The 15,691-nt window shown below is 46.2% G+C and overlaps 1 protein-coding gene across 1 annotated transcript in view; it reads right to left on the reverse strand.

The window, feature by feature from the left end:
- Positions 1–15,691, reverse strand: part of TBX5 (T-box transcription factor 5) — a 91,189-nt gene that overhangs the window by 18,647 nt on the left and 56,851 nt on the right. Inside the window, 3 exon segments of the mRNA XM_048514923.1 lie at positions 3,721–3,873; positions 10,015–10,162; positions 11,318–11,437. Coding sequence (XP_048370880.1) covers positions 3,721–3,873; positions 10,015–10,162; positions 11,318–11,437 — 421 coding nt within the window.

Below are 15,691 nucleotides of genomic sequence, written 5' to 3' on the forward strand. Positions count from 1 at the left end.
CTTGACTGAAAGGAAAAAAGCAGGATACTGGAACTGGAGGAGTGGGAGACATTAGTTTGCAGCAAAAAAGAGAGAAGTTTTTTCTGAATACAGGGAGATCCCATAGGAGATGCCAGCAAATTGCAAGAAGCCTTATTAGATAACTGGCAAGGAAACGGAACGTCCACGTGACCTGCGCCAACACCTCAGTATTCTTCAGAATCCACTGAGCTGCTGACAAGCCCAGTCAAAGCCTCATAGAAATCAGGTTGGGAGCTCAAGTCTGACTGGAGGAAGGGATTTCATAAGTCTCTTTCAGACTGCCGAGGCATCAGGGGAAATGGCCAGCCTCTCCTGCGCCTGCTGCTGGGTTTAATACGTATATCTGAGCACCTGCAGGCAGCCAACTTTTTTTCTGAAGGGGTTCCTGTACTTTTAAAAGCTCAAATTCCAAACAGAAGCCTCTTTCAGAAGGAAAATGCAGAACTGGGGTTCACTTTACCAGTGGGATTTCTGCTTGTCATGTCATTATTAAAGGCACAGAAGCCCTCTGAGGAAAAAAATATTGGCAACCTTGGCTTCTTATATCCTCCTTGATCTCAGATTGCAAATGCCTTAGCAGACCAAGTGCTCTGGAGCAGCAGCAGCAGCAGGCCATTGCTTTCACATCCTGCACGTGAACTCCCAAAGGCACCTGGTGGGCCACTGCGAATAGCAGAGTGCTGGACTAGGTGGACTCTGGTCTGATCCAGCAGGCTAGTTCTTATGTTCTTATGTCCCCACTCTAGCAAGCCCTCATTTGCCCAAGTAAAGAAATACATTAAAAAGAGCTCGGCTGGATCAGGCCAATGGGTTAGTCTAGTCCAGAGGTGTCCAGCTCTGGCGCTTCAGATGTTAATGGACTACAATTCCCATCAGACCATGCCAGCAGGGGTTGATAGGAATTGTAGTCCATGAACATGTGATGTGCCAGAGTTGGACACCCCCCTGGTCTAGTCCAATATGCTGTTTCTCATGGTGGTCCATCAAATGTCAATAGAAGTCCTACAAGTAAGGTATGGAGGCCAAAGCCACCATCAGCTCCTGCCCTCAGAGGTACAATGCCTCTGGACATGGAGGCTCCATTCACTCATCATAGCTAATCACCATTGACAGATGTATCCTGTATGAGTTAGTTTAAACCCTTTGAAAACCCATCTAAGCATCTCAGCACAGATATTTTGTCGGTATGCTAATAACATCAAATCTTTTCCAATGGAGCTGCTGTGCTGGAGGAGCCAACTACTAGAACTGTATTCAGTTCTGCACTAGAATTGGCAAGCCTCCATTATTTTACTAGCCTGCCCAGTAAAACCACATCCTGGCAAAAAACCAGCATGTGTTCTGAAATACTAATAAACTCCAGAGCTACCCTGCCAAGAATCCCTTGCCACCAACGCCATCCCCAAATTCCCAGGTTCCACCGCTGACCCATGAGGTTTGTGTCACGCGCTGGAAACAAGGAAGGGGGAAGGGGAGGCAAATAGCATTTCTGAAAGAAGACGTCTTCCTCTTTCTTGTCCTCACAACATTCTTGGGAGGTAGGCTAGGTTAAGAAAGAGAGGCGAAGAGAGGTAGGTTGACTAAGAGAAAGCTGGGGAGGGCCAGAGTCGGACACTCCTGCCTTAGGTTCACCCTGAAGCTTCAAGGTGTTTGTGGGGTTCTCCATAGCCCTACCCGAAACCCAAATCACTGTTTCTCAATCAAACTGCTCTCCTGTAGCCCTCTAAGGGGCATCATAGTACACATTTCTTTACTTTAGTTAGATTTGTGTCCTGCCTTACCCCTGCCAAAGGCCGGGCTTAAGACAGCTTACACACAATCATTATACGATATACATCATTAATACTTAATATTCACAATCCATCTATAACATCGTTAATACATAATTAAAAATGTAGCATAATTTATTCAATCCACAATATAGACACAGATTCTTGCATTATAGACCGCTTTTCTTCCATGATGGAACTCACACAGAAGTCCAATGAGATTTCCCATCCAAGCACTAGCAACAAACCAACCCAACTTTATCTGCTTCGCTGTACAGCAGCCAACTATAACTTGCTTTATATTAGGAAACTCCAATGGCTTCAAAGGGCAATGCATGGTTCCGCCTCACTCCATTTGTCCTCACAACAGCCCTGTGAAGCAGGCCTGGACTAGGGAAAGGATTCAGATCACCGCCTGTACACTTATGTGGATTTCCTGACAAAGCAAGTGCTAGCCCAAGCAAGCTTGGCTAGAATAAAAGCTTCTAAAGATCTTTAAGGTGTCACATGACACTTTTTTTTGTTGAACTAGGACAGATCTTGCTGACTAATGTTCTGGAAAAACAGCCTTAGAGGGTTGTTGTAAGGAGAATGAGCGGCCAATTATGTTTAAGCAGGACTAGAGAAACACATTCAGGGAAATCCTGGACAGAGTTACTCCAGTCTAAGTCCATTGGAATCAGTGGGGTACCGTTAGACTGCAGTAATTGTGTTTAGGACTGCCCTAGAGAACACAACCAATGCAATTCTGGAATGCATCAATAAAAGTATAATGTCTAGAATGGAGGGAAGTGATTGTACCACTTTACTCTGCATTGGTCAGGCCTCACCTTGAGTACTGTGTTCAGTTCTGGGCACTGCAATTTAAGAAGGATATGGACACGCTGGAACTTGTCCAGTGGAGGGCAACATAGATGGTAAAAGATCTGGAATCTATGCCCTAAGAAGAGAGGCTTAGGGAGCTGGGGATGTTTAGTCTGTTAACATCTGTGGATCCTGCCGTCCCTCCCCTCTTTTAAGGGATTGGTTAGTAGGTCGCCTCTTATTGTATTATTTATTTATTTGATATTAATACGCTGCTTTTAATGGGGTTTTAATGATTCAAAGACTATAGAGCCATTTACTATGATTTATTTAATGACCTAAGATTTATTGATTTTATTTTGTGCTCTATTTGTATATTCATGTTCACCGCCCTGAGCCCTTTGGGGGAGGACGGTATATAAATGTAATAAATAAATAAACAGACAGACAGACAGACAGACAGACAGACAGACAGACAGACAGACAGACAGACAGACAGACAGACAGACAGACAGACAGACAGACAGACAGACAGACAGACAGACAGACAGACAGACAGACAGACAGATAGATAGATAGATAGATAGATAGATAGATAGATAGATCATAATAGCTATGTTTAAATATTTGAAGGGATGTTATGTTCAAGAGGGAGCAAGCTTGTTTTCTGCTGCCTCAGAGACTAGGATGCAAAGTAATGGGTTCAAGGTGAAGGAAAAGAGATTAGGAACAACTTTCTGACTGTCAAGGCTGACAGCGGAATGCACTGCCTCGGAGAGTGGTGGAGTCTCCTCCTTTGAAGGTTTTTAAACAGAGGCTGGAGTGCTTTGTGTGTTCCTGCAATGCAGGAGGTTGAACTGGATGGCCCCTGGGGTCTCCTCCAACTCTATGATTCACATTCTGGGCAATGGAGAGGTCAGACTGGAGTAACTTTGTTTAGGGTCGCCCTGAAGCACAGAGCTGCACAGTGCACTGATCCTTGTCTTCTCATCCCACCCTCCCCGCTTGATCCTCTTCCCCGAGAAGGGAGACAATGACCGTCTCAGCATCCCCTCAAGCCACAGAGCCAACGGGGTCCCCTCCGCGACTCTCTCCCTCTCCCTCTCCCGGTCCCGTTTTCTTTTACCTTGTGATTCTGGTAAGAGGTCACGGCGATAAAAGCCGTCTCCGGAAAGACGTGGGTGCAGAAGGCCGTGTTTTTGGAGCCGAAGCCGTTGTTCTCGTCCGCCTTGACGATATGGAGCCGCGGCTGGTATTTGTGCATCGAGTTGAGGATGATCTGGAAGAGAAGGCGACGGGCAGGCGGCGTCAGACTGAGACGGGAAGCCGGCGGCGGCGACCAAGGCGACCCCGGGGGTGTCTCTCTCTCTCTCACACACACACACGCGCGCGCGCGCGCGGAAGTGATGCCAAGAACTGTATGTAGGGGAGACCCTATAATGGGACCATGCCTCGCCAAGACAGATCCGGCTGCAGATCTCAGAAAGCCCAGAGTGACTTGGGACCAATTACGCTCAGCCTAGTCTACCTCACAGGGCTGTTGGGAACAGAGGCGAGGCCTGCGGAAGCAGGGCTAACTAAGCGGTCTGCTCGGAAGGAATCTTATTTCCTCCAACGAGGTTCTCTCTCCAAAGAAAGGATCCTAAGCAAGACGACCTTATCTCTACCTCCCCACCTCTATTCAGGAAGGGTAGGGCGGTCTGGCGGTGGGTTTTTTCCCCCCCTTTAAAGTAGCTGAAATTCCCATTTAATTCAGTAGGGGTTTATTCTCAAGGCAGCTTCTGGCTTACTTGGGGTTAAGCCGCACTGAACTCGATCCTACTTAACTGAACACTACTGTGTGTCGGCTTATTTCAACGCCCCCTTATTTCAGCAACACGAAGGAGGCACGTGTAGAGAACCTTTCTTCCTGATCTTACAGGGTTTCTTGCCTGGTTGGTTTGTTCGTTTTTGCCTGGGGATATTTCAGGAGTGCACTCCTACAGTGGTCTTGTGTCTGCCGGTATCTCATAGCTTTGCCTTTGGTCTGGGTACGTGAGCAAAGGGATCGTCCCTTGGATGGGACTTCGAAAGGTGGTTCGAAATGGTACAGCGCTTTTATCCTTTCTTCAGTAAGGCTGCCCAACTTGTCTCCAGAACAACTAAGCTCAGTTAGGACCCCATGTTGTCAATGCGAGGGGTGTGTGGTAAAAGGTCTGGAATCCATGCCCTACTACAACACAGGTGTCGAACTTAAACTCGGGGGCCTCCAGATGTTCTGGACTACAGTTCCCATCATCCCCATGCCAGCATGATGCTGGCAGGAGATGATGGGAACTGTAGTCCAGAACATCTGGAGGGCCGCGAGTTTGACACCTATGCCCTACGAGGAGAGACTTAGGGAGCTGGGTATGTTTAGTTTGGTGAAGAGAAGGTGAAGAGGTGACATGACAGCCATGTTTAGATATTTGAAGGGATGTCATGCTGGTGAGGGAGCAAGCTTGTTTTCTGCTGCTCCGGAGACCAGGACCAGGAGTAATGGGTTCAAGGTGAAGGGGAAGAGATTCCACCTAAACATCAGGAAAAACTTCCTGACAGTCAGGGCTGTTCAACAGTGGAATGAACTATCTGAGAGTGTGGTGGAGCCTTTTAAAGAAAGGCTGGATGAGCATACGTCGGGAGTGCTTTGATTGTGTGATTGTGTGATCCTGCATGGAAGGGGGTTGGACTTGATGGCCTTTGGGGGTCTCTTCCAACTCTATGATTCTATCACCCATCATTATTGATGGAATGCATCCGAAGCTCCCACGTGCTCTACTCTCCCATCCAGACTTGGATAAAACCAAGATCTGCTGGCTGAAGCAAGGCTGCAGTGTCGGATGCCTTCAGATCCCCTCCTCTGAGAGCTTTTAAAACAATACACGCTTCACTCGTTTAAATTATTCACAGTCAACGAGTACTGATAGCGCAGGATTATGCACCATCAGTGTGCATGAACAGAACAACCAGAAAATAAAACAGTAGTCCTCCCTCCCAGAAGGAGCCTAGCATTTAGGAAGCAAGGGGGCAAATTGTGCTCTCGCCAGCTGTGTGGGGGTAAAGGTGGCATCTACATCCCAGGAAGAACGCCTTGGACAATCCATTCCACTCCCAACTTTCCTGACACACCTGCTTGATCCTGACCTTCTGGAAGAAGGCAACATGTTAACAGATGGTTTCTAAGGCCCCTTCCGCACATGCAGAATAATGCACTTTTCAATCCACTTTCGATGCACTTTGTAGCTGGATTTTACTGTGCAGGATAACAAAATTCACTTGCAAACAGTTATGAAAGTGGATGGAAAGTGCGTTATTCTGCCTGTGCGGAAAGGGCCTTGCAGATGCATTGAATCCATTTCGCTCAGGGCGGCTCACCAAAGTGAAAACCACAGGACTGTCATGAGATATTATTAGCGCTAATAGAAGTCACTCTAGATGAGGATGTGACTAACTTCTAAGCCTCGGGCTCCTTTCACCTGCTCCCACTGCACAAACGGAACTCTGGATGGAGACAAGGCGTTGGAAGGGACGGCTGGTCTGGGTCGCCTGACCCCTCCTCGACCCCCCTTCGCCCCCAACCTCCCTATTGTCCTGTGAAAGAGATGCCAGGGGCGGGTGCCCGAAGGGCGGCCCGAACCCCCCAGCCCTGGCGGGATGGAGACGGCCCCAAGGCTTCTGGCAGACCTCCGGCGCGCCCTGGAGCTTAATCCTCCCGGGGGCAGGGGAAGCGCCCCCTCCGCTGACAATGCCAGCCGTCCAACCTGGCGACAAGGAGACGCACAGCCGCCCCGTGGGCCTGCGCCAGGGGGACCCCGGGAAGCCTGCTCGGCTTGCAAGCCACTCTCATCCCCAAGGTTTAGCCAAATTGCTCTGACATCCCGCGGGGCCGCAGACATCCCCGGGGAACGATCTAATGATGCTTAATTTCATTACAGCGTCTCGAAGGGGGAGGCGACCCGTGCGCCCCTTTGGCCAGCTCGAGAGGCAGAGACGGCCAAGCAGAGCCGGACTCAGCCTTCCTAGTGTCCCTGTCCTCAATGATGGAGGAGGAGGAGGAGGAGGAGGAGGAGGAGGAGGAAGAGGAAGAAGAAGAAGAGGAGGAGGAGGAGGAGGAGGAGGAGGAGGGTATATCCCCCCTTTCTGTTCTGTAAGGAGACTCAAAAGGGCTTACAATCTCCTTTCCCTCCCCCACAACAAAAATCCTGTGAGGTGGGTGGGGCTGAGAGAGCTCCAAAGGACTGTGACTAGCCCAAGGTCACCCAGCTGGCATGTGTTGGAGTACACAGGCTAATCTAGTTCACCAGATAAATCTCCATGACTCAAGTGGCAGAGCGGGGAATCACACCTGGTTCTCCAGATAAGAGTGCACCTGCTCTCAACCACTACACCACTGCTGGAGGAGGAGGAGGAGGAGGAGGAGGAGGAGGTGGAGAAGTTTGGATTTATACCCCACCTTTCTCTCCTGTATGGAGACTCAAGGTGGCTTACAAACTCCTTTTCCTTCCTCTCCCCACAACAGACACCTTGTTAGACACGTCGGGCTGAGAGAGTTCTGAGAGAACTGTGACTAGCCCAATGTCACCCAGCAAGAATGTAGTAGTGTGGAAACACATCTGGTCCACCAGATAAGCCTGGGCCACTCAGGTGGAGGTGAGGAATCAAATATGGTTCTCCAGATTAGGGGTCACAGCTGAATGTATCCACTTTCAGTGTACTTTGCAGCTGTGCGAAATAGCAAAATCCACTTTCAAACCATTGTGGAAGTGGATTGAAAGTGCATTATTCTTCATGTGCAGAAGGGGCCTTAGATTCTCTTGAATTTATTTTCTAAAAGGTAAATCATGCCCAGTGGACCTCAGGCCTTTCCTCTTGTTACTTTACCCCCTTCCCCTATCTTTTGTGAATTTGAAGTTTTCAGATAAGTCGGTCTGGAAATACTCTTCCATCCCCACCCCCCACAGCCCCAAGTAACCAAAGGCTGGCTTTCAATTGCTTAGATCCCTGACCTTTTTGAACCTGCAGGTGCATTTGCAATTCTGCAGGAGAAGCCAGCCGCAAAATATGATTGCCACAGCTTCATTTCAGTAATACAGTGTGAATCCTTGGCCCATTCCGCACACGCAAAATAATGCGTTTTCAAACCACTTTCACAACTGTTTGCAAGTGGATTTTGCTATTCCACACAGCTTCAAAGAGCACTGAAAGCAGTTTGAAAGTGCCTTATTCTGCATGTGCGGAATGACCCCTTGTGTGGTGGGCGCAGCAGCTGCCAAATCAACATTTTAAAAAATGTGCACAGTCAAATCTCCAAGAAGCTCTGCTGAGCAAAACTTGACCCTTCCCACTTCTTAAAAATACTTGATGGGTGCCAGAAAAAGGAAAAAAAGTAGGGACCATGATACCCACAGGCACCATATTGGGGACCCCTGGCTCAGAGTATAGAGTCATTCTTTGATTTGTTCACTACAAAGTGTTGGTCTATATATCCTAAGGCCAACTGAGGTACTGAGGTAGAGAACACCGTATGCTTCCGCATTAGAGAGTAGTCCCAAAGGAATATAAGAATTATCATTCATTTTTACTTGCTGCCTTTGTCAAAACCATTATTTTGTGCATTATTGAACATGTACTTGGATGCAAGAGCATTTATAGTTCATTGAATTTTTATTCTCAAATGGATGTGGGGAACAGGGCTAGATAGGCACCAGGACTCAGGCATTCTACAACAAAGGAGGTCCAACATGTTGACTTCTGTGGTGGAGGAATATACAACCCTACTAACATCTTTTTCAGAGACAGGCAATAGCCGCCTGTTTCTCACAATAGCCAATCAGATGCTCCTGAGAAATTCAAGCTATTTCCAACTGGAGGAGGCTGAAGCTGGTTTCCAGGCCCAGATCTTTGTTTATACTTTCTCATTCTTCCTTGCAAGTCCAGCTGCAAATTCTGAGGATACTTCAAAAGCCTCTGCACTCAAAATAGCACCATGCACTCCCACATCCATGAGACTTTGCCTTATGAGAAGTCCTAGGCTGTTCCTCACCTAAAGCATAGGGTTTTTTGCTAGCTGCTGCAGGAGAAATGCAGTGATCTTCAGGAGAAAGGCAGATTACGAAACTGGGGTATTTGTACCCAGAATAAGCTATGGACTGTCCTGAATCACACGTTCACCACCCTTTAGGGACTAAGACATGCCATTTGGCCTGGTTTTCCATTTGGAGTGCCCCAGAACTTAGCTTCTATGATAACAGGCTCCGAGTAGCATTTTGCTGTATAAACAAAAAGTCTTCCCAGAGGGAACTGTGTCCTGATTTCAAAAACATGGGCCCCTTCCGCACACGCAAAATAATGCGTTTCCAAACCACTTTCACAACTGTTTGCAAGTGGATTTTGCTATTCCGCACAGCTTCAAAGAGCACTGAAAGCAGTTTGAAAGTGCCTTATTCTGCATGTGCGGAATGAGCCATGGCTAAAATTATATCCGTGATAACTGAAGCACTTTTGAGGCAGACATGGACGAGAGTATCCAAGCAGGCTTTCAGATTACTTCAAAACTTAACATATTCTGGGCTCCAATTTAATGTAGGTTACTAGATCATTTAGCAGATCAAGTTTTACAAGGTCCTGCTGTCTTCCATTTCATCTCTGGGCTTTTCCTCCATGTATTTGCCTAAAAAGCAGAGCAATTAGCACCAACTATTGATATGATGTAGCTGCCACCAAGAAACATCAAACACTGCACCTTTCCATTTCAGATCAGTGACGTTTGCCTCAAAAAGTCCCTTCAGAATCTCCCGTCCCCTATCTTTAAAAAAAAAATCATCTGTCTGCCTTGAGTTAAATTAAATCACCCTCTTGGTGAAAAGAAACATGCCACCAATGCCCCAGCCCAGTTTATAGGTTCAGCAGGCCCCCAATCTGTTTAATTCTACGGCAAGATTTTTTTTTTAAGTTATGCAAGGTTTGACGTGACTTAGGAATCAACAGCCTCAGAAACCTGACTTCATTGAGAATAAGAACAGTAATGAAATGCACTGTAGAATAAGAATACAGAAAGAAATATGTCTCTGAGCATATACAGAAAGCAGTGATCTTGCTGTTCAAGAATCACATCTTGCATGAGTGCCCTTTTTTTCTGAGCCGGAAATGGAGGTTTGAGGATAAGGGGTGGATTCTGGGAGTATATGAAAATTGAAAAAAAATTTTTTTTCAGGAAGTAGAGAATGGAACCCTGCAAAATCCTTCTCATCTGTCTGTCTCTTCTGTTATTTTTATGAAGCATAAAATCAATAATTGCATATATTACTTTTGTAATATTATAAACTCCAAAGCTAATAAATAATACAGCAGGCTTAGTGTCACAGTAGTGGGTATTATAGCTTGGACTGTAACTGCTACTTACATGCCCGAATGGATCAAGGTGATTGTTGGTGAGTTTGAGTTTTTGGAAGGAAACCAGCTGCCTCATCCAGTGGGCACCGGTGGCTGGTGAGTCTGGATGGACGTATAATCTTCCAGGCATGGCTGGTTCCGCTTTCCCAGTAACTGACCTAACCAAAAGGAAAACAAACATTTTTATAGATACAATTTGAAAACAGACCTACCAAGAGCTTCACACCACCAGTTCCATCCATTTCTTATTCACATACCCTACATTCACCCCAATATCTCTGTACATCATGTAAAGTAATCTGAAAAAAGTTTTTCCCTGACTTTGTACCTCTGATGATTAGTGTACAGTGCAGCAGAACGAGGTGGTACAGTCCTGACATGGTGGAACAGACTGTACCATTGCAAATGAGAATCTCATTTTGGGTAGTCATGGTTAATTTTAAAAAAAGTTTTATCACAGCAGGAAGGGAGCTGGCATGTATCTGTATTTTGTTTAAAGAGAGAGAGAATTCATGTAATGGATTTTTTTAAATGGCATCACCCGTATAAAACCTGACCTAGTACATTCTACTCTTGCCCTTTCAGAACAACCGCTTTATTTTTCAGGTGTCCACTAAGAGGACCGCTACAGCCATTCAACACATGGAGAAAACTGATAGAATTCTGGACTGTACCATTAGGGGCTGTGGAAAAAGAAAGTTCAGATTTCTCATGACTTCCCACTCTCTGAATTTAACAAGGAGGAAGGTCAAATATAAAGTTCCTTTTTACTGTATGCAGCGTGCCCGCCCCCTCCGGGAGGCAGTTCAAATACTGAATTCCAGCACCTAATTCATCCAGTTTTGTAGATCATTTCTGAGAATTTGGACTACAAACTATGGAAAAGTATAAGGCTAGGAGAGATTTTATTATCCATTGGGTGCTGTATAATTGGTCATTCCAAATGGCCACGGTCTTTGTTCAAAATGACTGCCTTTCTAGTCCAAGACGAAGGAGAACCCCGCACCGCTTTGAAAACGGATTAATTTGCCTATCTCCACCCAGTTTTAACCCTTTAGATTCCGATTGCGTTGGGTCTGCGAATCGCATTACCTAACGAAATGCCAGACAAATCGCGTCAAAAAAAAAGCCAACTCAAATTCCACTGGATTGAGGAAGGTTTACCACCAGGTAAACGGGCACAGGATCGCATATTATTTCTTTTCCATAAAAACCCAGGATGCTTTAATTTAGTCTGGACTGTGTCTTTGTTTGCAGCCCTGATACCTTTTACCAAAATCCCCTCCAAGCCTCCTCCCGATAGCCTTACTTACCATTTGTTGTCTGCAAATTTGTATCTGTGGTCATCGGAGGGAACAATGTCCATCAACAGGATGTACTTGGTTTTGGGGTTGAGTCCTGTGACTTTCACTTTGTAACTGGGAAACATACGCCTGCAAACAAGCAAATAAGACAGCAAGAAGAGAGTGACAAAAGAGTCCCGTTGGTCTTGAAAAGAGAAAGCCGCGGCCTTTGAACTGTTGGAAGTGAAGGACTTTGTTACGCTGTTTCCTGCCTCAACCTACAGAGGGGGTTTTTACTAGAGAGCTAATGGCTAGATAGGGACCTAGGGATTTGACACCTTTACTCTATCATGCTGGTTCTATCCCTTTGATGTTAGACTGATACTCTCAGGGACTTCCTTCCTTCCGGCTTCTTCCTCGACCCCTTCTCACCCACTTCTTCCTGCCATGCCTAGAGAGAGGATGGATGCTCCTCGCTATCTACCTACCTTTCTATCCAGAATGGAGTTCACTAATAAATACTCCTTTTATTAGATAAGAAACTATAACTGACTCCGACTTTCTTTTGTGTAAGCTTGCCGCACATTGGGACTCATCACGCACACGCACGCACACGAGGTAAGGCTTCTGCTGTGTTCTAGCCACCCGTGCCGCTCTGCTAACTACGATAAAGAGATAATCTCCAACTACCAGGAGCTCTTATCCCAACATGAACGAGCTGCAGTCACTCACAGCCCATAGAATTTGCAACATCCCTATTGTTCGACCAGGCGCTCCCGGACATCTCCCTTACATATTGCTAGAGTTTCTGCTCCACCTATGCAGCTACGTTGGAAGAGGCCGCTCTTTTGCATGCTTACTCAGAAGTAAGAGCTATTTCGCTCAGCGGGCCAGGCCTCAGTCCTTGTCAAATGTGCACAGGACTGCAGCCTCATTCATTTCCTCTGTTACCATCTGCCCCACCCCCCAACGGTGATTTTTCAGCCATTCAGAATGAGGCCCCTTCCGCACATGCGGAATAGTGCACTGTCACTCCACTTCCAATGCACTTTGCAGCAGGATTTTAACCCAGAGGATCTTTGCCATGAGAGAGAGAGAGAGAGAGAGAGAGAGAAAGAAACGGAATGCAGGCATGAAATATAATGGGGCTGAATTGTTCGGAGCTTTAGGAAACCTGATTTTAAAAAAAAAATTTATCTGTTTGGATAAGGTCCCCCCTCTTTTGATTCTGTTTTATTTCTCCCCCACCCTTTCATTTATACCCCTCTTCTTTTCGGGACTAGGGAAGAAGATAGGTTCACGGGAGGAAAATTGGTGTGTTTTATATGTTTAGAAACAGCAATATATGTTGATTTTCTTTTTTAAAAAAACCCTCCCTGCAAATAGAAATTTTTAAAAACCCTCCCTGCCAGTAGAAAACTAGCAAAGAGATAGAGGGGTGTTGTGTGGTTTCTGGGCTGTATGGGCGAGTACTAGTGGCATTTTCTCCTGATGTTTTGAATTCTCTGACGATGCCAGCCGCAAATGCAGGCAAAACGTCAGGAGAGAATGCTGCTGGAACACGCCCATACACCCCGGAAACCACACAGCACCCCAGTGATTCCGGCCGTGAAAGCCTTCGAGTGCTATCCTGGGCTCATTCCGCACACGCAAAATAATGCACTTTCAAGCTGCTTTCACAACTGTTTTTGCCATTCCGCACAGCTTCAAAGAGCCCTGAAAGCAGCTTGAAAGTGCATTATTCTGCGTGTGCGGAATGAGCCCTGGTTATGTCAAAGATGATAGAGCCTGTCTCCCTTTCGTGCTTCTTTTCTCTTTGCATAGACAAAGAGCAAACATGATTTGACCCTGTAATCAGTGGCCCACAGACCCAGATGGCACAGCCCACTGACCCGCCCAAGGCTATCCGTTTGTAAACCAGGCACGCTAGAACCGTAGCCACGCCCACCACCTGCGCGATAAACACAAACATCTTAAACAGTGATGGATTCAGGCATTCCAGGGACTATAGGCAGGTGGGATTTGTTATTTTATTTTAAATGCCAGTCTGGGGAGCTGTGTGTGTGTGTGTGTGTGTGTGTGTGTGTGTGTGTGTGTGTGTGTGTGTGTGTGTGTGTGTGTGTGTGTGTGTGTGTGTGTGTGTGTGTGTGAGAGAGAGAGAGAGAGAGAGAGAGAGAGAGAGAGAGAGAGAGAGAGAAAGAGAGAGAGAACTTAAAGACCAAAGTATACGTTGGGAAGTCCCTGGTTCGAATCTCACGAACGTCAGGAGAAAATACTACTGGAACAGGGACATACAACCCGTAACCCCCACAAATCCTAGTGATTCCTGCCGTGAAAGCCTTGGACAGCACAATTATTATGCCCATTGCAGGCAGTGCTTGCCAGCAGAGTTATAAATGTGTCCTTTAAACCCACCTTTTCTCTCTCTTCCAAACTTAACTTTTCTCTCCTTTTTCTCCCATAAAATTCATTTACATTATTTCAAGTCCGCCTTTCTCTCAAGGACGGGTGGGGGGGGTTGACACGTAGAGAATCGATACAGTTTTTTAAAAAAATGGGATAGTCAGTAACTAATGAGTTAAGAGATCAGAAGTCTAGAACCACAAGAAAGTGCCCGAACCCCGGAAATCCGTAGAAAAGAAAGCAGCCCGAAGCAGAGGATGGTGCAATCTTAATGATTGCAGCAGGTAGAAATGGCGCACCGGGTCGATTCTTTCATTAAAATGGACGAGGCTACGAAGAATGCAATTTTGGAGGGATCTTAACTCAATTTATAAGTGCTATCCTGGTTATGTCATATTACAGACTGGGCCCAATTGATTCCCCACCCCCACCACTTAATATATATATTAGCCAGCCTGTCTGTACCAGAACTAGAGGATGCCAAATGGAAGGGATAATTCTAATCGGGATTTGCTATACCAGTCATCTGGGAAGAGGGTAGCCTGCTGCCGGAGGCCAATTGACTTCCCACTCCCCACCCCCACCCTTGTTCTTCCTTTCCTTCTTCCAAGCCAGGTTCCAGGATGCCTCCAAACAAAAAAATCAGGCAGGAGAACAAAAGCAGCCCCCCCCCTCCCCCAGGCTTCAATTCTGTACACATTTACACAATATGAATGAATGTTTACACATGCGCCCACTGCCTTGCCAGCCAGAATGCATAAACTACATTGGATGGCCTAGAGATCTGTGCCTGCAAGGAGTTGCAGAATGTGACAAGTGGTTGTCCCTTCCTCTCCTCCTCCCCCCCCCCAAAAAAAAAACTCCCACAAGATAGACTGGGGTGGAAGAAGAAGTCTGACTTGAGGAGCCTTTATTGGGGTAGTCTGACATTCTAAGGCCCCTTCCGCACATGCAGAATGCACTTTCAAACCACTTTCAATGCACTTTGCTGCTGGATTTTACTGTGCAGAATAGCAAAATCCACTCACTTGCAAACAATTGTGAAAGTGGATTGAAAGTGCATTATTCCGCATGTGCAAAAGGGGCCTTAAGGTTGCACCACACATCTTTCTCCCTATCTTGTACAGCCAGTTTAAAGAGCAAGAATTCCACTACCCACAACTTTGCTGCAAATCGCTTTGAGGTCTTCTTCGCTGCAGGAAGGGGCGGTGGGAGGGGAGGGGGAGAAGAGTTTTGAAGCAAGCAAGCAAGCCAACAATATAGGAGGAGTTCAAAAGTGCTCCAGAAATCCAAAACTCTGCAGGGTCTTTTGCCTGAGCCTATGGCCACCCCATTATATCTGTCACTCCCATCATGGGATTTGCTTGCAGGGCTGCCAACAGACAAACCTTCCAGTTGAACTCAAGTAACTCAAAACTCCTAGGACGCATATTCCATAAAACAAAGGCTAAACCAACTCAGCTTTACACAGTTCTGACAAAGGAGTTGCAGAAAAACCTGATCTACTGTATAATAACTAGGGCCTTTTAGTCAGTAGGTTACCATTCATCAAAACCACCTCTAGAGAGAGCAGGGCTGATTTCAATGGAACACACTCCTGGGTAAACATCTGGTTTCATAACTACAATCCTCTAAATGTTCACTTGCAAATACTGTTGGCTACTGACTGGGAAAAAAAATGTCCTGTCTCTTTAATAAAGTCTTATAGGGATATCATTTGCTACCTGATACTATATTTCTCCATACAGGGAAAAGCTTCAACTGCCTCTTTACACACATTACGTTTTGGTTAAAGGAGCACCTCTAGGTCCCTTCGTAACCCTACTTGTGAATATCGCCTTGATGCCAATGGACCTTATTCCAGAGTAAGAGTACATAAGGAAGGATGTCGAAGTAATACAATTATATGCGATAATGTAATTGATCTGACTGTATTGCTGTGTTCCGAGGCCGACAGATCAGTTAGTTTAGACAGTAGTAACTCTGCATAGAGCTGCACTC

The sequence above is a fragment of the Sphaerodactylus townsendi genome, linkage group LG13 (genome assembly GCF_021028975.2).
Source record: "Sphaerodactylus townsendi isolate TG3544 linkage group LG13, MPM_Stown_v2.3, whole genome shotgun sequence".
Taxonomy (NCBI): domain Eukaryota; kingdom Metazoa; phylum Chordata; class Lepidosauria; order Squamata; family Sphaerodactylidae; genus Sphaerodactylus; species Sphaerodactylus townsendi.